At 32.9% G+C, this 27,146-nt stretch overlaps 1 protein-coding gene across 4 annotated transcripts; it reads left to right on the forward strand.

Annotated features, from left to right (window-relative positions):
• Window positions 1-1,859: 1,859 nt before the first annotated feature.
• On the forward strand, window positions 1,860-25,648 carry LOC133181406 (uncharacterized). 4 transcript variants are annotated; one of them, XR_009720467.1, is made up of 6 exons: window positions 1,881-1,936; window positions 22,860-23,093; window positions 23,232-23,431; window positions 23,694-23,816; window positions 23,926-24,057; window positions 25,552-25,648. XR_009720467.1 is itself a non-coding variant. In XM_061315920.1 (5 exons), the coding sequence occupies exons 1-5, from the start codon at window positions 1,861-1,863 to the stop codon at window positions 25,587-25,589; spliced, it is 543 nt and encodes a 180-aa protein (XP_061171904.1). In that variant the 5' UTR covers window position 1,860; the 3' UTR covers window positions 25,590-25,648. The 4 variants fall into 4 exon arrangements, 1 of the variants encoding a protein (XP_061171904.1); XR_009720469.1 differs by having other exon boundaries at window positions 23,258-23,431; XR_009720468.1 differs by lacking the exon at window positions 1,881-1,936 and adding an exon at window positions 22,468-22,566.
• Window positions 25,649-27,146: the final 1,498 nt, after the last annotated feature.

The raw sequence follows: 27,146 nt of genomic DNA on the forward strand, positions 1-27,146 counted from the left end.
TAGGTCAGTCGCGGCCGTGATTCGAACAAACGACCTTTCGATCACGGAGCGATCGCTCTACCGACTGAGCTACAGTGACGGTTAAAATAATTGAAAAAGACTGTGAGTTTAACTTGAAGGTAAAGGTCGCGAGGTAAAAACCAGAGTACATTTAGAATTTTTCACACATATAGAGACGTCACCATATACCGAAGAAGGGCTTCAAATTTTGACCTTTACTCGGTACTCAGGGCATTGTGCAGTGAGGGATCTTTATCGTGCCAACGCCTGCCGTGACACGGGACCTCGGTTTTTAAGGTCTCATCCGAGGGTACGGTGATAAAATATTTGAAAATTGGGTTACACTTTATCGTCAAGGTCACAGGGTCAAATTTCATTATACATTCGGAAACTTCTTATCACAAGTAATGCACTTGTTGAAAATGAACACTCTATCTTCTCTCATTCAAAAGTTATCAACGATGTTAAGATTTTTGAAAATAAGGTCACCTTCAAGGTCCAGGTCACGGGGTCAAAAGTCATTGCATATTCGGAAAGTCTTGATTTTTAAAGGTTTTAAAGCACAAACTCTAAATATTAAAATAATAAATAATTTCAAAATTCTTTTTCTTTTTCTTAGTTTGCATCAGAAAACTCAAATCTTAAAATAATTTATTTTGCTGAAAAGAACTATATTAGGTAAAGTCATGCTCCTGCTCCCATTTAGTATAATTTTGAAAGTCTCTTGAGATATGCACAATTGTATATACGGTATGAAGAAGCTACAAAATATGACGGATACTACAGATCTATTTAAGAAAAAATAATAAAAATAATTGTGAGATTCTCAAATTCCTATGTTTCAATTTTTAAAAGCATTTATTTAATACTTTTTATTTTATGCCATATTTAATGCCCCTTTTTAAAGAACTTCAATTAACGTCAGAAACACACTATTACGACGTTCATCTAGCCATCATTTGAAAAAACGTTTTAAAAAATCAGTTATTTAAAAATGTAATTAGATTTATAACCTGTGGTTTCTTAATTTTGTTAAATTTTATAAATTACGTAAAATATTTGCTTTAAAAGAATAAAAATAAGCTTTATTTTACTATATGCTGCGCGAAGTATTGCGCAATGAAAACCCCAGTCGGCCTCCTTAACTAGTTATAGTACTTAAAGCATTTATATAAAATTCCGGATGCCTTATACCCATCTTAAGTTTATTAAAGATAGCCAGAGTACTTGCCTCCTAAATGCAGGTAGTATTATATAGGTATTCGAGAAAATTTAAACTAATAAGAAAAAATTTCGATGACATCAATTTCAGGTTCAGGGGGGCTAATATAATTAATAATGTGGGGAATGTTTTGTTGTTGAAATAGTAAAATAATATGTAAGAAAAACACGGATAAAAGAAAGCTAATTAAAATATATGGATAAATAAATCGAAAAACGTGCGCACAATATTTAGCGCTATAAATAATTTCTTTTTCTATGGTGGATGTGTATCTAAAGCACTCTATCTGGCCGTCCATCCAATTTTTTCAGACCATGCAGCGAGCTGCTACATGTACATTTGTGGTGTGCAATTAATATTATTGGGCCAATTTTTTTTAATAGTCTTTGGAATTGCCATTTTACTATAGACATTTTTTTAAATGGTGAAATTGATGTCTTTCATTTTAAATGTTCATTCAATGCATAGTAATAGTTGGATAGGTGAGACCGACGCACTCGAATCAGTCTTAAAACTGATAAACTGTAACAGAATTTTAAGTGCAGGTCACAGTTGAAGATCAGTGATAGTAGATTCGACACACACACCAGATGACACTTATCAAACCAGACACAATACCTTCGTGTAACAGTTCCTTAATGCCTCACAGATGTCTGCACTTGGTCGAAGAGCGGTACAGTTGTGTGTTGAGACTATCAATCCTTGAAGAGTTTGGTAAGAAAATCTCAAAGTATATAGTGATTTTTTTCTTTATTAAACCCGAAATATTACATCCACTGAATATTATCTCCTTTATTATGTTCCCCAAACGGAGTTTGGGAACATATTGTTTTTACTCTGTTTCTTCTTCTTATTATTATTATTAAGGTCTTCCGTTTCAGACGGAAGACCTTATAGTGATTCTACTGTTTATTATTATTAATATTTTTTCCCATTTTTTGTCCAAGCGATTTCTCAGAGATGGCTCGATGGATTTTCTTGAAACTTTCAGGGGTTATGACAAATAAAATAAACTAAAAACGTTTTTAAGGATTTTGCAAAACTCACTTCCGGTCTTTAGATATGTCCGATTTCCGTTTTTTAAAAAGAGATCATGTCCGGACGATATCTCAGAAACGGTAAAAGATTAAGACCTCAAACTTTCAGGGATTATAGATCATGACAAGTACGTTTGCAGAATATGTTTGAATCCGTCAGCCGTCGCTTCCGGTCGTCACAGGAAGTGATCAAAGAAATCGAAAATTTCAACTTTTCTTATTTTAATTAAATCTTGCATCACATTATTGCATCTGTTTCGCAGTTTCGAAATATGTTGGTCCCACCGGAAACAGAAACGTCAACTTCTGGTTATAAGCGAAAAACTACATAATTTGAGTATTATACTTTCCCATAAATATCGCTTATAGATGAAGTTTTTGAAATGATTTTTAAATATGTTATTTAGACTGCAAATGTCTAGAGTAACGTCAAATATCTTGGTAAAATTCACTTCCGGTCGCGTGTTTTACTGTCCGCAAAATAAGAACTTGTCAAAGTGAAATCTCAGAAACGGTAAGAGATTAAGACATCAAACTTATATGAGTAATAGAACTTAATGACTAGGCAAAACCCTTTGGGTTAATAGCGTCAGCCGTCACTTCCGGTTGTTACAGGAAGTGATCAAAGAAATCAAAAATTTAAACTTTTCTCTTTTGAAATAAAACTTTCATCATATAATTGAGTCTCTTTCTCAGTTTCTATATGTGTTGGTCTCACTGGAAACAAAAAACGACAACTTCCGGTTATAAGAGAGAAACTATGTAATTGGTATTTTTAACTTTCCCAATAATATCACTTATTGATAAAGTTTTTGAAATGATTTTTACATATGTTATTGAGACTGCTATTGTCTAGTGTGAAGTCAACCATCTTAGCAAAATGCACTTCCGGTCACGTGTTTTTCTGTCCTCAAATTGAGATTTTGTTCACCTAATTGCTCAAAAAAGTATATAACTGAAGTATAAAACTTTCAGAACTGATAGTCAGTCACCAGTTTATCTACATCATGTAAAAATCGTACGTTGCCGTCATTTCCGGTTGTGAAGGAAGCGATGCAAAAAAGTGAATTTTTAAAGTTTTTTTTTTCTTTTTACAGAAATGTTTGGCTAATGCAGATGTTAGATAGATCATGACCATTCAAATTATTTTCATCGGAAGTGCCAACCGAAAAACAAGAAGTTGTCTCAAACATGAGTAGTTTTTCATCGAAACTTTTAGGGATGATCAGTTGTGAATAATTTAGGTGTAGAATGAACATTCTATTCGTTTGGAGCACTTTCGTTCATGACGAAGTACATAAAGAAAACAGAAAAGTAATTCCGTTTGTTTTTATCTGTATTTACATATCTTTGGAAGCCTTGTGATAACTTTTGTTAATTATTTAGAGTAATCTTATTGAGAAGATTGTTTTTTTTTTTTCAAAGAAGTCAAGAAAACGGAAGACCTGTTATTGCCGTTGCAATAAGTATCTAGTTATTATGTTCCCCAAACGGAGTTTGGGAACATATTGTTTTTACTCTGTTTCTTATTATTAAGGTCTTCCGTCTTCACGGAAGACCTTATAGTGATTCTACTGTTTCTTATTATTATTATTAGGGTCTTCCGTCTCCAACGGAAGACCCTTCTATTATTGTATTGTTTCTTTTTCACTTTTATTATTATTATTATTATTCCACTTTTTCTTTACAATTTTTGTGCAGAAGATATCTCGCAAACGGTTCGATCGATTTTCATGAAATTTTCAGGGGTAATGCCTTTTGATCTGAAGATGATCCTTTTTTGTTCAAATCCTTAAAATTCACTTCCGGTCGGAAGTTATCGCCCTTTAATCGATTTTCAGATAACCATTTTGTCGACACTAAAACTAAAAAACGGCAAAAGCTAGAGCGCTGAAATTTTCAGCGATTATAGACGACATGTTGAAGTTTTGCACCTGGGTTTTCAAATTTTCCGGAAGTACCTAGTATGGAAGCTCGGTAGGGGTCGAAATTTAGGACATGAATCAGGAGTGAATTTTCGAGACATTTTTTATCATATCTCTAAAATTATAGAGATTTTCTAAAAACATATTGAATAGAAATTGTGTAGAATTACAAGATCTTTTATATGATATCAGAGAAAAAGGGCTGACTCATCACATTAGGGGCCGAGAGGGGCCGAAAGTCTTTAGTCAATAGCTCTTTAACGATCAAAATTTTGTAATGCATTACTGAAGCAAAAATGTTTAACTCAACAATTTACAACTATATATTATAATATTCACATCATATGTTACATAATTAGGGGCAATTAGGGGCCAGAATGCAAAATCTTTGACGCTTTATATTTCAAAAGTGGGAAATATTTTGATAAGCAATATTGAACAAAAGATGTTTAAAATAATGTTCTAAACAATATGCAACGTTTCATTTTTCTCTAAACGTCCCCAATAAGGAGTTAAAGGGCCGGCCCCTAAATACTTCTTTTCCTAATATCTCGAAAACGAAAAAGAATTTCTGAATAGTTGTTGAGCAAAAAGTGTTTAAAATCATAAGAGCTTTAAAGTGGTATGAAGAAAAGGGGGCTGGCCCCTCAAAATAGGGGCCGAGAGGGGCCAAAAGTCTTTAATCAATAACTTTTTAACGATCAATATTTTGCAATTGATTAATGAAGCAAAAATGTTTATCTTAACAATTTACAACTATATATTATAAAATTTATGTCATATCTTACATAATTAGGGGCCATAAGGGGCCAGAATTCCAAATCTTTGGCACTCTATATCTCGAAAGTGGGAAATATTTTGATAAGCAATATTGAATAAAAGATGTTCAAAATAATGTTCTAAACAATATTTAACCTTTCGATTTTTGCTAAACGTCCCCATTAAGGAGTTGAAGGACTGGCCCCTAAATATATCTTTTGCACATAGCTCGGAAACGGAAAAGAATTTCTGAATAGTTGTTGAACAAAAAGTGTTCAAAATCATAAGATCTTTAAAGTGGTTTGAAGAAAAAGGGGCTGGCCCCTCAAAATAGGGGCCGAGAGGGGCCAAAAGTCTTTAATCAATAACTTTTTAACGATCAATATTTTGCAATTGATTAATGAAGCAAAAATGTTTATCTTAACAATTTACAACTATATATTATAAAATTTATGTCATATCTTACATAATTAGGGGCCATAAGGGGCCAGAATGCCAAATCTTTGGCACTCTATATCTCGAAAGTGGGAAATATTTTGATAAGCAATATTGAATAAAAGATGTTCAAAATAATGTTCTAAACAATATTTAACCTTTCGATTTTTGCTAAACGTCCCCATTAAGGAGTTGAAGGGCTAAATATTTCTTTTGCATATAGCTCGGAAACGAAAAAGAATTTCTGAATAGTTGTTGAACAAAAAGTGTTTAAAATCACAAGAGCTTTAAAGTGGTATGAAGAAAAAGGGGCTGGCCCCTCAAAATAGGGGCCGAGAGGGGCCAAAAGTCTTTAATTAATAACTTTTTAACGATCAATATTTTGCAATTGATTAATGAAGCAAAAATGTTTATCTCAACAATTTCCAACTATTAATATATTATGATATTCACATCACATGTGACATCATTAGGGGCCATAAGGGGCCAGAATTCCAAATCTTTGGCACTCTATATCTCGAAAGTGGGAAATGCTTTGATAAGCAATATAAAATAAAAGATGTTCAAAGTAATGTTCTAAACAGTAAGTAACCTTTCGATTTTTGCTAAACGTCCCCATTAAGGAGTTGAAGGGCTGGCCCCTAAATATATCTTTTGCATATATCTCGGAAACGAAAAAGAATTTCTGATTAGTTGTTGAGCAAAAAGTGTTCAAAATCATGAAAGGTTTCAAATGATATCAAGAAAAAGGGGCTGACCACTCATGTAAGGGTCCAAGACGGACCGGAAGTGTTTAATCTGTAACTTTTTATTGATCAATATTTTGTTAAACATTACTGAAGGGAAATTGTTTGTCTTAAGAATTTATTTATTTAACTACTTTTTAACGAAAATCTCAGTCAAATTCTTATCTCATCTTATCGAAAATTGGACGGAAGACCCACTCGTTGCTCGCAACGAGATCGCATCTAGTTATTATTATTATTATTATTATTATTCTTTTTTTTTTTTTTGACAAAATTTTGTGCACGCGATTTCTCGAAAAGTATTCAGTCGTTTTCAATGAAACTTTCAGGAAAAATCAGTCATTGTATGAACTTGTTTCATCACAAAGAAAATTTGGAAAATTCCATTTTGGTTCCAAGTTACGGGCAATTTCCTGATTTTAAAATGAAATTTTGTCGCCCCTTTTTTTCAAGAATGGCTAAAAATATGAACTGGAGACTTATTGGAGAGCATAGAACGTGACTTCTAAATTTGCAGAATCGCCTTTTCGTTCGTCGTCGGCACTTCCGGTCGTCACAGGAAGTGATCAAAGAAATCGTAAAATTTCAACTTTCTTTTTTTAAATCAATACTTACATCACATTATTGCATCTCTTTTGTAGTTTCGAAATATGTTGGTCCCACCGGAAACAAAAACGACAACTTCCGGTTATAAGAGAAAAACTACATAATTTGAGTATTTTTCTTTCCCATTAATATCCTTTGTAGATAAAGTATTTGAAATGAATTTTAAATATGTTATTTAGACTGCAAATATCTAGAGTAACGTCAAATATCTTTGTAAAATTCACTTCCGGTCGCGTGTTTTCCTGTCCTCAAAATGAGAAGTTGTCTGAGCAAGATCTCGGAAACGGTGAGAGATTAAGACACCAAACTTATATGACCAACAGACCTTAAGATGTAGGCAAAAACATTTGGGTTCAGAGCGTCAGCCGTCACTTCCGGTTGTCACAGGAAGTGATCAAAGAAATCGAAAATTTCAACTTTTCTTTTTTTAATTAAAAATTGCGTCACTTTATTGCATTTTTTTTGCAGATTCGAAAGATGTTAGTCCCACCGGAAACAAAAAGGACAACTTCCGGTTATAGGAGAAAAAACTACATAATTTGAGTATTTTTCTTTCCCATAAATATTTTTTATAGATAAAGTTTTTGAAATGAATTTTAAATTTGTCATTCAGAGTGCAAATGTCTAGAGTAACCTTAAATGTATTTCAAAAATTCACTTCCGGTCGCATGTTTTCCTGTCCATAAAATGAGAAGATTTCTGCGCGAGATCTCAAAAACAGGAAAAAGATTAAAACACCAAATTTTTAAAAGTAACAGACCTTGAGGAGTAGGCAAAACCACTTTGGTTAAACGCGTTAGACGTAACTTCCGGTCGTCACAGGAAGTAATAAAAAAAAAATCAAAAAATTTTAACTTTTCTTTTTTTAATTAAAGTTTACATCACTTTATTGCATCTTTTACTCTGTTTTGAAATATGTTAGATTCCACAGGAAACAAAAAAATCAACTTACGGTTTTAGGTGATAAACTACGTTATTTCGATATTTAACTTTCTCAAATATTGCTTATCGATAAAGTACTTAAAATGTTTTTATGCATTTTGTAGATACTGCAAATGTCTACAGAAACGTCAGAGATTTTTTTTTATATAAAATTCACTTCCGGTCGCTTGTTTACCTGTCCTCAAAATTAGAATTTGTTCTAACAATATTGCTCGGCAACAGTAAACGACTGAAGTCTAAAACCTTCAGGACTGATAGTCAGTCATCAGTTAATTTGAATCGCGAGTGAATGGTTAATGGTTAGCAAGTTGGATTTTCACGCTGACGACCACGGTTAAATTTCCAGAGTGTCTGAATTACTTATAACACTTTTTCAGCTTTTATCACCTTTTCAGCTTGAATTTACGTCTTTATTTTCAGAATTGGACGGAAGACCTCTCATTGCTCGCAATGAGTTTCTAGTTATTATTATTATTAGGTCTTCCGTTTTCAACGGAAGACCTATAGTGATTCTACTGTTTCTTATTATTAAGGTCTTCCGTTTCAGACGGAAGACCTTATAGTGATTCTACTGTTTCTTCTTTTTCTTTTTAAGGTCTTCCGTTTCAGACGGAAGACCTTATAGTGATTCTACTGTTTCTTCTTTTTCTTTTTATTATTATTATTTTTGTTCCCTTTCTTGTTTTCACGATTTCTCAGAGATGGCTGGACGGATTTTCTTGAAATTTTCAGGGATAATAGAGAATGAAAATACCTACAAATGTATCTTTCATTTTTATCAAGATTCACTTCCGGTCGTCAGATATGTCCGATTTCCGTTTTTTTCAGAAATATTTTGTCCGAGTCATATCTCAGAAACGGTAAGAGATTTAGACACCAAACTTATATGAATAATAGATCTTGAGGAGTAGGCAAATCCATTTGGGTTAAGAGCGTCAGCCGTCACTTCCGGTCGTCACAGGAAGTGATTAAAGAAATCGAAATTTTCAACTTTTCTTTTTTGATTTTTTTCTTTCATCACATTGTTGCATCTTATTTGTAAATTCGAAATATGTTGGTCCCACCGGAAACAAAAACGTCAACTTCCGGCTATAAGCGAAAAACTGCATAATTTGAGTATTTTACTTTCCCATAAATATTTTTTATAGATAAAGTATTTGAACTGATTTTTAAATACGTTATCAAGACTGCAAATGTCTAGAGTAACGTCAAATATCTTTGTAAAATTCACTTCTGGTCGCGCGTTTAAATGTCCGCAAATTGAGAACTTGTCCCAGTGATATTTCAGAAACGGTAAAAGATTTAGACACCAAACTTGTAGGAGTAATAGACGTTGAGGAGTAGACAAAACCATTTGGGTTAAGAGCGTCAGCCGTCACTTCCGGTCGTCACAGGAAGTGATCAAAGAAATCAAAAATTTCAACTTTTCTCTTTTGGAATAAGACTTGCATCATATAATTGTATCTTTTTCACAGTTACGATATGTGTTGGTCTCACCAGAACCAAAAAACGACAACTTCCGGTTATAAGAGAAAACTACATAATAGGGTTTTTAATTTTCCCATACATATCGCCTATACATAGAGGTGTTTAAATGATTTTAATATATGTTATTGAGACTGCAGATGTCTAGAGTGACGTGAAATATCTTAGTAAAATTCACTTCCGGTCGCGTGTTTTCTTGTCCTCAAAATGAAAACTTATTTCAGAGAGATCTCGGAAACAGCATGAGATTAAGACACTAAACTTATAGGAGTAATAAACCTTGGTGAGTAGGCAAAACATATAGGGTTAAACGCGTAAGCCGTCACTTCCGGTCGTCACAGGAAGTGATCAAAGAAATCAAAAATTTAACTTTTATTCTTAAAATTAAAACTTGCATCACTTTATTGTTTCTCTTTCGCTGTTTTGAAATATGTTAGATTCTACTGGAAACAAAAACTTTAACATTCCGGTTTTAAGAGATAAACTACGTTATTTCGTGGTTTAACTTTCTCATAAATATCACTTATATATCAGTATTTGAAATGTTTTTTACATATGTTGTAGATATTGCAAAAGTCAAGAGAAAATTCAGAGATTTTTATTCATTTCACTTCCGGTCGTGTGTTTTCCTGTACTCAAAATTAGAATTTGTTCTCACAATTGTTCGGCAACAATAATAGACTGAAGTCTAAATCTTTCTGGACTTATAGTCAGTCATCAGTTCATTTGCATCTTGTAAAAATCGTGTGTCGTCATTACTTCCGGTCGTGACAGGAAACGAAGCAAAAAAGTAATTTTTTGAGTTATTTTGTTTCTACATAATTTTTAGGCTAATACCGACGTTGGAAAAGACATGTTGATGCACACAGGAAGTAGTAGAACGGAAGACCTTCTCATTACTAGTAATGAGTTTCTAGTATTCTTAATATTATTGTATAGACGAAATTGTGTAAAGGACTTTGTCCGCTCCATTTCTTTAGAACAGCTTAACATATGAAAGTTAACTCTGTCAGATATCATAGATAATGACTTGTAGATGTCACCATGAACATTTTTTCCGTCGTTAATACTTCCGGTCGTCACAGAAAGTGGATTAAAAAGTCGATTTTTTCAATTTCTTCGTCTTTCTAACTTCTTTTTTCTGTAATATTCATAGGGTACATAAAGACCCCTCTTTGAAGCTTTTACGTATTACCAGTTTCTTGATAGGATTAAGAAGGAATTTAATATCTTTAAATATCTTAGAATTTCCGAAAACGTAGGACCAACGTTTTTTTAAACACTACAAAATATTGATTTTTTCCCCGTATATATAGTTTGCGGGGACTGCTCAGTGCTCATTCACGTAGGAGGAGGTGTAGAGATAACACCTACCTGGTGATTGGAATAGGCCAGAAAAACCTTCCTGTTGCCATGGAAACGAGTTTATATTAAATAAAAATGGTTGTATATGATATATATCATGTGTGTGCATTTTATTTGCCCCTCTTTTATTTTGTCAACTGTAGAAGACATTGTCATCTTTACAGACCCCCCCCCCCCTTCTCTTTTATTGTAATGAATGCAAATTTCTCTTTTATGCTTTGGATTCTAAATTAAATGACCTTGACCTTCATATCACAAGCAACTCTTCTTGAAGTTTTCAAAATGATAAGGCTTCATTCCATGTACAAAATAAAGGTAATTTACATGTTTATGTTCAAGACCCCCCCCCCCCCCCCTTGAAGCAGCCAGGTGGAATAGGCAGATATAAAATATACAACTTATAAGGAACTTCTTAAGAGGTTCATTAATAAAATTCAGTTCCCCTGATGTGGTTTGATATTTTGCTACCATTCACTCTTCTTCTGTTTGGTCTCTAGAATTTATAATTATTTTATTTAGAATTAATTTATCTTTAGAAAGTAGTGATTGTCAGCTGCATTCATTAGCCGTTTTCTTGTATATCTATTACTTGCATATTAATAAGTTCATTAAATAATATTTTAAAGTATTAAAACTTCATTTCTATTAAATTTTATTAATTTGTAAATCCTTGGATCCGCTCCGGCAGGTGCGCGAAAGCCTCATCACTTCTGTAAACAAATTATTCATCACGCCGAAAATGTTCATGATTCCGCTAAACTAAGAAAGTTTACACATAGTTTATCATCTCATAAACAACCATCAGCCCTGTCCAATGCAGAAATGCTCGAATTGAAGGGGAAAATTCAGGAATTCTTTTGCGTCAGCCATGTTTTGACGTGAACCTTATACGGCATTCTGTTATTAAGGTCTTCCGTTTCAGACGGAAGACCTTATAGTGATTCTACTGTTTCTTCTTTTTAGGTCTTCCGTTTTCAACGGAAGACCTATAGTGATTCTACTGTTTCTTATTATTATTATTATTATCATTTTTCATTTTTATTTTTCTGACCTTTTCAAATCGCGATATCTCAAAAACTACTCATTCATTTTCAGCCAAATTTTCAGGAATGATTTGTTATCTCATGCCATTTTGAAATATTGAAAAAGTTTGGAAAAATTTACTTCCGGTCGGGAATTATTACGATTTTTCACTTTTTACACTAAAAATCTAGTCCATGAATGTTCTCAGAAACTGTTAAAGGTAGGAGTCTGAAACTTTCAGGTATGATAGAATTTGGTTTGTAGATGTGTGATGGGAACATTTCGTGTGTCGTCGTAACTTCCGGTCGTCACAGGAAGTGATTTAAAAAGGGTAATTTTTTGAACTTTTTTGTTTTTCAATATTTTTTTATGATGTTGATAGGCTTAATAAAGAGTCTTACAAGAATGCTAAATATGTAGTTTGTTTAAAAATTGATTAACCCATACTCTGAATATTTATCATTTTTCAATTTTAAGAGACGGTGTTTGATAGTGTAATGGTTAGCATGTTGAATTTTCTAGTGGGCGATCTGGATTCAATCCAAAGAATTTCCGAATTTTTTCTCACTTTTTGGGGCTCAAATATAAGATTTTATCTTAAGGGGGGGGGGGGGGCTATGTCTTTAGACGTCAGAACAGCGGTGTTTGACGGCACAATATCAGCGTGTCTTTTTACTCCCTCATAAAGAGTTTGCAGTTTAATTTTGCACTAATTAATGTGCATAGATGCAATTGTGATATGACAAAATGAGGAAAACATGTTGGTGCAAATGTATATGTAGCTAGATACCTATGCAATTGTATCATAAATTGGAGAGTTGCGGAATTGTATTTTGAAAGTAGAATTTGTTACTTTCTCATGTTGATTGAATAACATATATAGCAATTTCAAATGAGAGAAAAATAAACTTCAATGATATTTTTCTTTGATTTTAGTAGGGCAATATTCCTTTATAGATGCAAGTTACAGAACATAATAGGTATCAGATTCCTTGAGCGTCATATGGCGAGACGTGTTTTGTTGCGAAACATTCCAGTCTTTTCATTAATGTGTTACTAATTGGAATAATCCACTTTGGGGGTAAAGAGGAATATAAAATGTGTAAGAAAACGTAGTGCTGCCTTTATGTTACTTGCCCGTATACGATATGTAATATGTACAGTGTGATAAATATACATTCTTAGACTCGAAAATCAGGCTACAGCAACATATTTTTAAAAATTTCATTGAAGCTATCACGTACTCTTATTCAATTGAAGACACATTCCAAAGAAAAGGCGCGATGATTTACTCGTGACGTTTGGCGCGAAATAATGTATCTTGACCCGCCTTTCACAAATGGTCTGATGCAGTAGTGTAGAAGTACAGAAAAAGATTACACGGACATGTCTGAATTTGGAATTGCATAGAATAGAAAGTTGAATGCATAAAGAATAAAGGAAGTAAACACAATAGTTTTTTTTTAGTTTTTATCAGTAACAGATTATTTTCTCTGCTATCAGTTATTGTTAAAACTCAAGTAACAAATCCGATGTAAATCTACTAGTACTTGCACAAAATTTAGCTGGCAAGTTTTCATCCTATAATTCCACACTATAAGAAATAAAGATTAACCTGCCTGACACTCGTTACTTCAGGGAATGAGTGCAAGGTAAACATCAATGATGGCTGGTACATTGCGCTAGTGTAGTGGTATCAATATTAAAGAACAAGGTCCACTTAGGGTCTTTTTTGGCCCTGTGAATTTCAGAAAAACTGAAACTTCTTTGACAATGCATTAAATATCATTTAGACCTTTGATGACTGCGTATCTATCAAAATGACGTAATTTTCTGGCTAGCCAATGCATTATGACGTCATGAAATGCGACATTTTCCTCATATCGTGAAAAATTCTACAAAACAAACCAATTTTTAAAGCTAATTTTTCGATATTTAATATAGAGCGTAACCTCTGATCTTAAATATGCAACTATAAAATGATAGAACTTTTTCTGAGGATTACAAAACCTGTTTTATTATTTAGATCAGAGGATGCAATCATATTATTTCTCTTCTTTCTTTTTTAAGCTAAAACTTGCATCACTTGATTGCATCTCTTTCGCTGTTTTGAAATATGTTAGATTCCACCGGAAATAAAACGTCAACTTCCGGTCTATTGCTCGGCAACAGTAAACGATTGAAGTCTGAAACTTTCAGGACTGATAGTCAGTGATCAGTTTATTTGAATCGTGACAAAATCTTGTATCGCCGTTACTTCCGGTCGTGACAGAAAGTAATGCAAATAAGGGAATGGTTAATGGTTAGCACGTTGGATTTTCAGGTTGACGACGAGGGTTAAATCTCCAGAGTGTCTGAATTTCTTTTATCACTTTTTCAGTTTGAGTTTTCTTTTTTTCAGAATCGGACGGAAGACCTCTCATTGCTCGCAATGAGTTTCTAGTTCTTTTTATTATTATTATTTTTGTTCCCTTTCTTGTTTTCACGATTTCTCAGAGATGGCTGGACGGATTTTCTTGAAATTTTCAGGGATAATAGAGAATGAAAATACCTACAAATGTATCTTTCATTTTTATCAAGATTCACTTCCGGTCGTCAGATATGTCCGATTTCCGTTTTTTTCAGAAATATTTTGTCCGAGTCATATCTCAGAAACGGTAAGAGATTTAGACACCAAACTTATATGAATAATAGATCTTGAGGAGTAGGCAAATCCATTTGGGTTAAGAGTGTCAGCCGTCACTTCCGGTCGTCACAGGAAGTGATTAAAGAAATCGAAATTTTCAACTTTTCTTTTTTGATTTTTTTCTTTCATCACATTGTTGCATCTTATTTGTAGATTCGAAATATGTTGGTCCCACCGGAAACAAAAACGTCAACTTCCGGCTATAAGCGAAAAACTGCATAATTTGAGTATTTTACTTTCCCATAAATATTTTTTATAGATAAAGTATTTGAACTGATTTTTAAATATGTTATCAAGACTGCAAATGTCTAGAGTAACGTTAAATATCTTTGTAAAATTCACTTCCGGTCGCGCGTTTAAATGTCCGCAAATTGAGAACTTGTCCCAGTGATATTTCAGAAACGGTAAGAGATTTAGACACCAAACTTGTAGGAGTAATAGACGTTGAGGAGTAGACAAAACCATTTGGGTTAAGAGCGTCAGCCGTCACTTCCGGTCGTCACAGGAAGTGATCAAAGAAATCAAAAATTTTTACTTTTCTCTTTGGGAATAAGACTTGCATCATATAATTGTATCTTTTTCACAGTTACGATATGTGTTGGTCCCACCGGAAACAAAAAACGACAACTTCCGGTTATAAGAGAAAAACTACATAATAAGGGTTTTGAATTTTCCCCAACATATCGCTTATAGATAGAGTTCTTTAAATGGTTTTCAAATATGTTATTGAGACTGCAGTTGTCTAGAGTGACCGTGAAATATCTTAGTGAAATTCACTTCCGGTCACGTGTTTTCTTGTTCTCAAAATGAAAAGTTATTTCAGAGAGATCTCGTAAACGGGATGAAAGTTAGATACCAAACTTTTAGGAGTAATAAAACTTGGTGAGAAGGCAAAACACACAGGGATAAAAGCGTCAGCCGTCACTTCCGGTCGTCACAGGAAGTGATCGAAGAAATCAAAAATTTCAACTTTTCTTATTAAAAATTAAACTTTCATCACTTTATTGCTTCTCTTCCGCTGTTTTGAAATATGTTAGATTCCACCGGAAACAAAAAATTTAAACTTCCGGTTTTTAGAGATAAACTACGTTATTTCGTGGTTTAACTTTCTCATAAATATCACTTATAGATAAGTATTTGAAATGTTTTTACATATGCTGTAAGTACTGCAAAAGTCAAGAAAAAAATTAGAGATTTTTATTCAGTTCACTTCCGGTCGTGTGTTTTCCTGTCCTCAAAATTAGAATTTGTTCTCACAATTGTTCGGCAACAGTAAAAGACTGAAGTCTAAAATTTTCAGGACTTATAGTCAGTCATCAGTTCATTTACATCGTGTAAAAATCGTGTGTCGTCATTACTTCCGGTTGTGACAGGAAACGAAGCAAAAAAGTAATTCCTTAAGTTATTTTGTTTCTACATAAGTTTTAGGCTAATACCGACGTTGAAAAAGACATGTTCATGCAAACAGGAAGTCGTATAACGGAAGACCTTCTCATTACTAGTAATGAGTTTCTAGTTATTATTATTATTATTATTTTTTTCCCCTTTTCTTTTCGGACGATTTCTCGGAGATGGCTGGATGGATTTTCTTGAAATTTTCAGGGATAATAGAGAATGAAAATACCTACAAATGCATCTTTCATTTTTTTCAAAATTCACTTCCGGTCGTCAGATATGTCCGATTTCCGTTTTTTTCAGAAATATTTTGTCCGAGTCATATCTCAGAAACGGTAAGATATTAAGACACCAAACTTACATGAGTAATAGATCTTGAGGAGTAGGCAAATCCATTTGGGTTAAGATCATCAGTCGTCACTTCCGGTCGTCACAGGAAGTGATCAAAGAAATCGAAAATTTCATCTTTTCTTTTTTGAATATTTTTTTGCATCACATTATTGCATCTCATTTGTAGTTTCGAAATATGTTGGTCCCACCGGAAACAAAAACGTCAACTTCTGGCTATAAGCGAAAAACTGCATAATTTGAGTATTTTACTTTCCCATAAATATTTTTTATATACAATGTATTTGAACTGATTTTTGAATATGTTATCAAGACTGCAAATGTCTAGAGTAACGTCAAATATCTTTGTAAAATTCACTTCCGGTCGCGCGTTTAAATGTCCACAAAATGAGAACTTGTCCCAGTGATATCTCAGAAACGGTACGAGATTTAGACACCAAACTTATAGGAGTATTAGACCTTGAGAAGTAGACAAAACCATTTGGGTTAAAAGCGTTAGTCGTCACTTCCGGTTGTCACAGGAAGTGATCAAAGAAATCAAAAATTTCAACTTTTCTCTTTTGGAATAAGACTTGCATCATATAATTGTATCTTTTTCACAGTTACGATATGTGTTGGTCCCACCGGAAACAAAAAACGACAACTTCCGGTTATAAGAGAAAAACTACATAATAGGGTATTTAATTTTCCGATACATATCGCCTATAGATAGAGTTCTTTAAATGATTTTTATATATGTTATTGAGACTGCAGATGTCTAGAGTGATGTGAAATATTTTAGTAAAATTCACTTCCGGTCGCGTGTTTTCTTGTCCTCAAAATGAAAAGTTATTTCAGCGAGATCTCGGAAACGGCATGAAAGTAAGACACCAAACTTATAGGAGTAATACAACTTGGTGAGAAGGCAAACCACATAGGGTTAAAAGCGTCAGTCGTCACTTCCGGTGATCACAGGAAGTGATCGAAGAAAACAAAAATTTCAACTTTTCTTTTTTAAAACTAAAACTTTCATCACTTTATTGCTTCCCATTCGCTGTTTTGAAATATGTTAGATTCCACCGGGAAAAAAACTTTAAACTTCCGGTTTTAAGAGATAAACTACGTTATTTCGTGGTTTAACTTTCTCATAAATATCACTTATAGATAAGTATTTGAAATGTTTTTTACATATGCTGTAGATACTGCAAAAGTCAAGAGAAAATTTTTATTCACTTCACTTCCGGTCGCGTGTTTTCCTGTCTTCAAAATTAGAATTTGTTCTCACAATTGTTCGGCAACAGTAAAAGACTGAAGTCTAAAACTTTGAGGACTTATAGTCAGTCATCAGTTCATTTGCTTCGTGTAAAAATCGTGTGTCGTCATTACTTCCGATCGTGACAGGAAACGAAGCAAAAAAGTATTTTTTAGCTTATTTTGTTTTTACATAAGTTTTAGGCTAATACCGACGTTGGAAAAGACATGTTCATGCAAACAGGAAGTAGTATAACGGAAGACCTTCTCATTACTAGTAATGAGTTTCTAGTTATTATTATTATTATTTTTCATTTTTATTTTTCTGACCTTTTCAAATCGCGATATCTCAAAAACTACTCATTCATTTTCAGCCAAATTTTCAGGAATGATTTGTTATCTCATGCCATTTTGAAATATTGAAAAAGTTTGGAAAAATTTACTTCCGGTCGGGAATTATTACGATTTTTCACTTTTTACACTAAAAATCTAGTCCATGAATGTTCTCAGAAACTGTTAAAGGTAGGAGTCTGAAACTTTCAGGTATGATAGAATTTGGTTTGTAGATGTGTGATGGAAACATTTCGTGTGTCGTCGTAACTTCCGGTCGTCACAGGAAGTGATTTAAAAAGGGTAATTTTTTGAACTTTTTTGTTTTTCAATATTTTTTTATGATGTTGATAGGCTTAATAAAGAGTCTTACAAGAATGCTAAATATGTAGTTTGTTTAAAAATTGATTAACCCATACTCTGAATATTTATCATTTTTCAATTTTAAGAGACGGTGTTTGATAGTGTAATGGTTAGCATGTTGAATTTTCTAGTGGGCGATCTGGATTCAATCCAAAGAATTTCCAAATTTTTTCTCACTTTTTGGGGCTCAAATATAAGATTTTATCTTAAGGGGGGGGGGGACTATGTCTTTAGACGTCAGAGCAGCGGTGTTTGACGGCACAATATCAGCGTGTCTTTTTACTCCCTCATAAAGAGTTTGCAGTTTAATTTTGCACTAATTATTGTGCATAGATGCAATTGTGATATGACAAAATGAGGAAAACATGTTGGTGCAAATGTATATGTAGCTAGATACCTATGCAATTGTATCATAAATTGGAGAGTTGCGGAATTGTATTTTGAAAGTAGAATTTGTTACTTTCTCATGTTGATTGAATAACATATATAGCAATTTCAAATGAGAGAAAAATAAACTTCAATGATATTTTTCTTTGATTTTAGTAGGGCAATATTCCTTTATAGATGCAAGTTACAGAACATAATAGGTATCAGATTCCTTGAGCGTCATATGGCGAGACGTGTTTTGTTGCGAAACATTCCAGTCTTTTCATTAATGTGTTACTAATTGGAATAATCCACTTTGGGGGTAAAGAGGAATATAAAATGTGTAAGAAAACTTAGTGCTGCCTTTATGTTACTTGCCCGTATACGATATGTAATATGTACAGTGTGATAAATATACATTCTTAGACTCGAAAATCAGGCTACAGCAACATATTTTTAAAAATTTCATTGAAGCTATCACGTACTCTTATTCAATTGAAGACACATTCCAAAGAAAAGGCGCGATGATTTACTCGTGACGTTTGGCGCGAAATAATGTATCTTGACCCGCCTTTCACAAATGGTCTGATGCAGTAGTGTAGAAGTACAGAAAAAGATTACACGGACATGTCTGAATTTGGAATTGCATAGAATAGAAAGTTGAATGCATAAAGAATAAAGGAAGTAAACACAATAGTTTTTTTTTTTTTTTTTTTAGTTTTTATCAGTAACAGATTATTTTCTCTGCTATCAGTTATTGTTAAAACTCAAGTAACAAATCCGATGTAAATCTACTAGTACTTGCACAAAATTTAGCTGGCAAGTTTTCATCCTATAATTCCACACTATAAGAAATAAAGATTAACCTGCCTGACACTCGTTACTTCAGGGAATGAGTGCAAGGTAAACATCGATGATGGCTGGTACATTGCGCTAGTGTAGTGGTATCAATATTAAAGAACAAGGTCCACTTTAAGGGCCTTTTTTGGCCCTGTGAATTTCAGAAAAACTGAAACTTCTTTGACAATGCATTAAATATCATTTAGACCTTTGATGACTGCGTATCTATCAAAAATGACGTAATTTTCTGGCTAGCCAATGCATTATGACGTCATGAAATGCGACATTTTCCTCATATCGTGAAAAATTCTACAAAACAAACCAATTTTTAAAGCTAATTTTCCGATATTTAATATAGAGCGTAACCTCTGATCTTAAATATGCAACTATAAAATGATAGAACTTTTTCTGAGGATTACAAAACCTGTTTTATTATTTAGATCAGAGGATGCAATCATATTATTTCTCTTCTTTCTTTTTTAAGCTAAAACTTGCATCACTTGATTGCATCTCTTTCGCTGTTTTGAAATATGTTAGATTCCACCGGAAATAAAACGTCAACTTCCGGTCTATTGCTCGGCAACAGTAAACGATTGAAGTCTGAAACTTTCAGGACTGATAGTCAGTGATCAGTTTATTTGAATCGTGACAAAATCTTGTATCGCCGTTACTTCCGGTCGTGACAGAAAGTAATGCAAATAAGGGAATGGTTAATGGTTAGCACGTTGGATTTTCAGGCTGACGACCAGGGTTAAATCTCCAGAGTGTCTGAATGTCTTTTATCACTTTTTCGGTTTGAGTTTTCTTTTTTTCAGAATCGGACGGAAGACCTCTCATTGCTCGCAATGAGTTTCTAGTTATTATTATGTTCCCCAAACGGAGTTTGGGAACATATTGTTTTTACTCTGTTTCTTATTATTATTATTATTATTATTATTATTCTTTTTTCTTCTTATTTCTTCTCCGGTACTTTTTTGTCCGCGAGTGTTCTCGGAAACTGCTCAACCAATTGAGTTAAAACCTTTTTAGGGTTAATAGGCATTTTATGTAGATTTGCGGAACAAAGGTCATTTTGCGCGCACGTGCATGCACGTGCGTGCGCGTGCAATGGGTAAAATGACCAATATACTTGATATAGCTGTAATTTTTATATTTTTTGGTGAAATGCTTTGATACTCAGAATATAAGGATATATTAAAAGTGTGAACAAGATGACATGGTCAACATGCACATGCATGCGCGTGCGCGCACGCGCAAAGCGTAAAAAGACCAATTTACTTGATAATATCGTAACTTTTATACTTTTTGATGAAATGCTTTGATACTCAAAATATTTATATATATAGAAAGAGTAGACAAGATGACATGGTCATCATGCACATGCATGCATATGCATGCACGTGCGCGCGCGTGCAATGTGTTAAATGACTAATATAATTAATATAGCCGTGATTTTTATATTTTTTGATGAAAAGCTTTGATATTAAGAAAATATATATATATTAAAAGTGTAAACAAGATGATTTGGCCATGATGCACATGCATGCACATGCGCGCGCGTGCAATGTGTTAAATGACCAATATACTTAATATAGCCGTAAACTTTTATATTTTTTGATGAAAAGCTTTGATACTATGAATTAACAGACATATTATAAGTGTACACAAAATGGCATGGTCATTATGAACATGCATGCATGTGCGCGTGCGCGCAATGCTAAGATGACCAATATGCTTGATTTAGCCGGAACTTATATATTTTTTGATGAAATGTTTTGATACTGAGAATATAAAGATGCATATATAGTATAGACGGGATGACTTGGTCATTCTGCACATGCATGCACGTGCGCGCGCGTGAAATGCAAAAAATGACCAATATACTTCATTGCCTTATTTAATGAAGCTTAGAGGAAAAAAGTCACCAAAAGGGAGTTGGGGAGCGTTTGGGGAACATCTGTAACGGTCCCCGTTACAATTATAACTAGTTTCTCATGTTGTTTAACGCCGCAAATCAAGCCACATAAATTTCTAAGGCAGTGGCTATTCCATCAATGAAACGTGCAATGACGTGAATATCGTTATTATATATTTAACTTACTTAATTCTACTTTATATGATTTTTATACAAACATATCTAAACAATAAAATGTCTTTCTTTGTAATTATTTGAATATATTTTGCTTCTTATTGCTTATATTAAGTGGTTTTTGTATTTTTTCTGCAACAACTGCAGCATTGATACCAATACTAGCAAATAAGGAAATCATTTTATTGTTAAATGTACCCCCAAAAGATACTCAAAAGCTGCACAAGTTGACAAATAGTAAATTGACTTTCAGAAAATGTACTGAAAATTTCAATCCGAATCGCTTGGGCGGCATTATAAAAGGAAAAACTCCAAGGAACTTTTGGAAAATTTGAAATCACAAAATTTTACTCAAATCAATAACATCAAGACGGACTACTTTTCAACTCTTTATACAGCCATTCCCCATGATAAATTGAAGTCCAGGCTTTTCGATATCATAGACAGCTGCTTTTTCAATAAAAGTTGAACTCGTAAATATACTTACCTTGTCACTGGTAACTTGCCAGATTATTTTGTTAAAAAGCATTCTGATTGTAACACAAGTACTCTGAAGTTGATATTAAAAAGATGCTTGAGTTTCTGATTGACAATATCAATGTAGTGTTTGGAGATCAGGTCTTCCAACAATCTGTTGGAATTCCCATGGGTACCAATTGCGCCCCGTTGTTAGCAGACCTATTTTGTATTCATATAAAGCAGAATTTATTCAAAAACTTCTACATGAGAAAAAGAAAACAATTGCTGTGGTCTTCAACTCGACACTTCAATATAACGACGACGTATTATCAATTAACAATAGTTACTTCCATTCATATGTTGACTCGATATATCCCAGTAAGCTTGAAGTAAAAGATACCACAGAGTCTGACACATCTGTTTTATATCTAGATATTTCACTAGATAAAGAGTAAATGGTAACCTGACAACAAAACTTTATGATAAACGTGATGACTTCATCTTTTCAATCGTCAGCTTCCCTTACTTTTGTAGCAATATACCCTTATCACCTGCATACAGGGTTTATGTCTCTCAATTGATTCGATACGCAAGAGCATGCTCTACGTATGAACAATTTCTAAAACGAGGCAAGCTATTGACAAACAAGTTAATGAAACAAGGATATCAACAATGTCGTTTGAAGTCATCATTTTGCAAGTTTTATGGTCGATACAATGACATTGTCAGCACACACAACCTATCATTGAGTCAAATGCTGACTGACGTTTTTCATGCTAATTGTTAGGCCATTATTTATACACTGAGCTGTCTACGGATTTTTCCGATCATGATAAGGAGCACAGGGAGGGTGTGACCGGTCGGCAGAGGATGCTCATTCCTCCATGGCACCTGATCCCACCTCTAAATTTTGAGGTTCGTATTTGCTCTGCTCCAAATTTGTATCGTTCAATTGGACTTTCGAGATCGAATACTGTTTGTTATCTTCTTATCTAACACTTATGAATTATGTTCGTGAATTTAACAATTCACGAACATACGCTTTTTTATATCTGTGTAATTATGCTTCATCTGCTTGCTTTCTTTCATCACCTATTTATTGTTCTTTTGGAATTTGTTTCTTTAGTAATTTTAATTCAGGAAACACTGTGACATAACGTGGACACTGCAATAAAATTTAAATTTCATAGTACGTTTTATTTTTCAAGAACTTTCTGTGAGAGAAGAAGGGGAGATTATGTACAGAGTGTTTGACTGAATTTCTTGGAAGGAACTAATTGTAACAATAAGATAGAGAAGTATTGGTTTTGGTATACCTGTATGTACGTGCAGAGTCTGCATTTGCAATATTTTGTCTGTGGTTTGGGATGTTCAAGCTTCTAAATTCCAGTTCAAGCTTCCAAATTCCATTACAAAAATAAGCACTTATACAGCAAATTGAGGTAAGTTATTTGATTTATCATATTTGGTGTTCTGTAAGGGTTTTCAGGGCCACAAATAACTCCCACCTACCCTCCCCATGGCTATTTATCCTACTCACAGCAGTATAGGTATGTTCCTGTAAACTAAATTTTATATAGATATTCTCAACACTTCATGTAATTAGGACCGCCAGTTCATCATACAACAGCGGCAACATCTACTAGTTCTTCAACCCCTGCAAGTACGATTCTAAGCACCGGGACAGTCTCTGTCGGAACCATTGGCGTATCTTCTACGGAATCAACGTCTGCATCACCTGCTGGGACTTCTGAAATAGTAACTCCTTCACCATATGGAGGTATATTTCATTTTTCATTTATCAAAACTATTCTTATGTACTATGTACATTTTGAACAAAATATAACAAAAAGCGAGGAGGAAAATATGCCTTTCATTCTCCAAACTTAAGATTATGAGGTCTATAAATAAGAATCTGTAACAAAATAATACGAAACAAAATTTATCTTAAAGTTGATGAAAATAAACTTTGCTTACTGGTGTACATCAAGGAACTAGATGTTTTCAGAACTATATATAATGCTCAAATTAATCTTATTCAGATTGTAGAAATAATCCAACTATTGATTGTCGTATGTACAACTTCAACATGACCTGTGAGATTGATGGGATGTATTATCCATGGGCAAAAAAGAACTGTCCATTATACTGCGGTTACTGTCTAGGTACATATGCACTTTATTCCTAATATACAATCTACAAAAAGAAATTAACATTTCATTGTAAATACTAAATGACTCTTGTTTATACTATTTTTCTCATTTTGTCCAATAGTTCCAACACAATCTGTGGAATGTAAAGACAAACTTCCAACTTGTGCCGAGTATCAGAGCGATTTGTGCACCAATCGTCTTTTCAGACTATTCAGAGAAGAGAATTGTCGGAAATTCTGTAAAATATGTGAAGGTTGGTATCAAATTATTAACTTACATCTAAGGTATCCACTGTCTAGGCTCTTCATAGCATTCATATAATTATTAGTTTATTAATATAAAATTTTGTTGTGCTGTTTTTCTTGAGAATTTTTAAAGAATGCACATTTTTGTTGTTTTAAAGCAGATTTTTTTTAAAGTGAAAGCAAAAGAAATTAATATAAAGAATTACACTGTAGATTCATTTTAAATTTCCACAATATATTTAATGTTTCAAAGGTTTAAAAAAAGTCGAAGAATTTTGACTCCTCAAATTCATTATTTCACCGATTTACAACTTTATGCCTGATATATTACAAAAATATACATTTGGATCAGTGTATCTTTTTTTTTAAAACGAGTTGTCGAAAAAGCAACAGATGAATTACAAACCTAGCCATACAAACACATTTAAAACTGAAGAACCCAGCTTGTTAATATTTTTCTTCAAATCTCTGGATAAAATCTTCCTGAACTTATCACTTACATGTGAAAAAATACAAGACAAAGTTAACATATTAAAAAAAATGAATTTGAAACTTAAGAAATATTGTCCGTTTTCAAATTGATCCATCGAAATTTAAGTGACCCTTAATGCATGAATTATGTGAAATGAAAAATTAATACAGAACAATTAAACAAGAAAAAAGGTTGTTCGGTTTTAATATGCTTGAAACATATAACTATAAACGTTTAAAGCAAATGGATATCTCGGTGGTAATTGCATCAAATGAGCTTTTATTTATTTATATTTGTAATTTTGTGTATATTTTGACAGGAATCAGTTTAATTTCAATTAGCATGTTTCAAATTCTAAACAAAAATATTTTTATTAAATTTTTGCACTTCCATTTCAATTTTGTTTTTAATTATTATTGTTTTACATTTCAATTATGTAATTGACAACTTATTTGATAATTTTATCCATACATTTAAAAAATATATTCACAAATAAAAGCTTTCATTTCTTTCAAATAATTTACATTTTTCCTAAAAACTCAAAAAAAATATCCACAACATTTTTTGACTTTAATTTCTGAAAAAAAAATACAAATAAAATCATTTAGAGATCTTCTTATGTGTCTTACAATGGTGAAATCATAATACATGCATTTCAAAAGAAGCACTTAAATTTATAGATTCTTTTGATAAAATATTTATGTGTCGAGCAACCTTAAGCTTAACAAAGTTTGAAAAAAAAATTAATTAAAGCTATATTTTACATAGAAGTTCTGACATTTGGGTGTCAAATGCACAATAAAAACCACATGGAACATTTCATTTGTACAGTGTCATAAAAAATTAAATATATGTTTTTTTTAGTTATGACTTACAATGTAATACTAAGGCCCTTTGTTGTCTTCTACTTTACAAAACATGTTGGGGTTAGTATTTAAAATTCCCAGATTTTATTGTAAATTGTCATTTAGAGTTCCGCTAAGAATGGTGTAAGAATGGTGGATGTTGAAAACTTTTTTTTATTTTGCAGGTATTGATTATGTTGTGTCTCCATTTGTTGTCGGATGAAATGGAAACATGAAATAATGATTGTCTTTGAAATAAATAAATACGATTTCAATGCTTAATCTTTTGTTTTATAATTTACATTTAATTTTGTATGTGTTATTTTTATAACTCCAGAAATGCAAAAGGATTTTTGTCACGATACCGAAAGGCAGGGAAACTTCTTTTTCAAAATTATATTTCTATAATTATCATTTACTTTTTATTGATAAATATTTTTAGGTACTACCACGATTCTATATCATTTTTTTAAAATTATTTTTTCAAAGAACAATTCATGCACATTCGCTTCGACACATGCATATATTAGCTATGAATTTATATATCTATCAATAGTGGGATAAAAGCTTTAAATTGTTCAAATCGTTTTCAATCTATCCATTGAAATGAAAGGGCCTTTATCAGAAGAGGGTCATCCTAAAAGGGAACAAAACAATTTTGTATTTTTATTTCATCGTCAATTCTCGTACTAACAGAAAGGTATCGAAGTAAACTGCTGGCATAGTACCTTAACGTCAGACGACACATTCCTAGAAAATATGTGATTTTTCACAAGAACTTGTCATTGAAGTTTAACTTCCTAAATAAGTTCCTTCACCAAAAATTTAGGTACCTTACTAGGCATTCAGGCAAGATACCAGAGGGCGATATTTCTTATATAATTCTTATGAGTAATCTTTTGAATTGCCAATGTCACAATTTTTGGTGTACTTTTTTTTGAACATATTTAAAACAATTTAGAAATCACAAGAGAATGACGATGATGAATAATTTTTGATAAAATACCAAGGTATAAAAAATATACATGTATATTTGAGGAACGTGATGTCTGACCTTAAATGAAGTTTATGCCTGGAGACCAGCTTGTGAACCACAAGAGAAAGGTCTAATTTTGTCAACTTGTGCTCTTACAATGAATAGAGATATAAAATCCCGTTTTAACGCCATTCCCCCCCTATTGTCATCCGCCAATGCATATTGGTTACAAATCAATATCATCCCGATTATTACCGCCAGTGATAAAAAAACGAATAGGTCTGACAAAATCAATAGATCTGCGCTATATAATAAAATTTTATGACAAACGTTTACGTCAGAATATATAGTTACACCCTTGTAGAAATTATTCAACATATTAAAAACTCATTGATATTATTCATTAAATATCATTGAACATTAACTATCATGGATCATAACTCGTTTAGGTATACAAGGCACGTAGTAGGGGGAGGACATGCCTTTTTTTCCAAACATGACCTTTTACTTTTGAAAATGTACATTTTTATCCCCCCCCCCCCCCCGTTGTAGTACATTCAAACCGTGGTAATGTCGTGTGTTATTTGAATAAAATTTGGTCGTTAAAGAAGTTCGAACCTAGCCCCCTACAGGACAAAAATTAATTCTGTATGCCTCTGCCACGTCAGGAAAAAAAATCTAAAATTGGGTAAAATCTTTTAGTGTCCATAAGGATATTTCTGTTTTGTGGGTTATGGGTCACAACAAAGGCTATTTTCCCGTCATCGGTTTAATTAAGCACGAAGAATTTGTACAATTATTACA

Source organism: Saccostrea echinata, unplaced genomic scaffold (assembly GCF_033153115.1).
Source record: "Saccostrea echinata isolate AGI-Se365-2 ecotype Australia unplaced genomic scaffold, CSIRO_AGI_Sech_v1 ptg000008l, whole genome shotgun sequence".
NCBI lineage: Eukaryota > Metazoa > Mollusca > Bivalvia > Ostreida > Ostreidae > Saccostrea > Saccostrea echinata.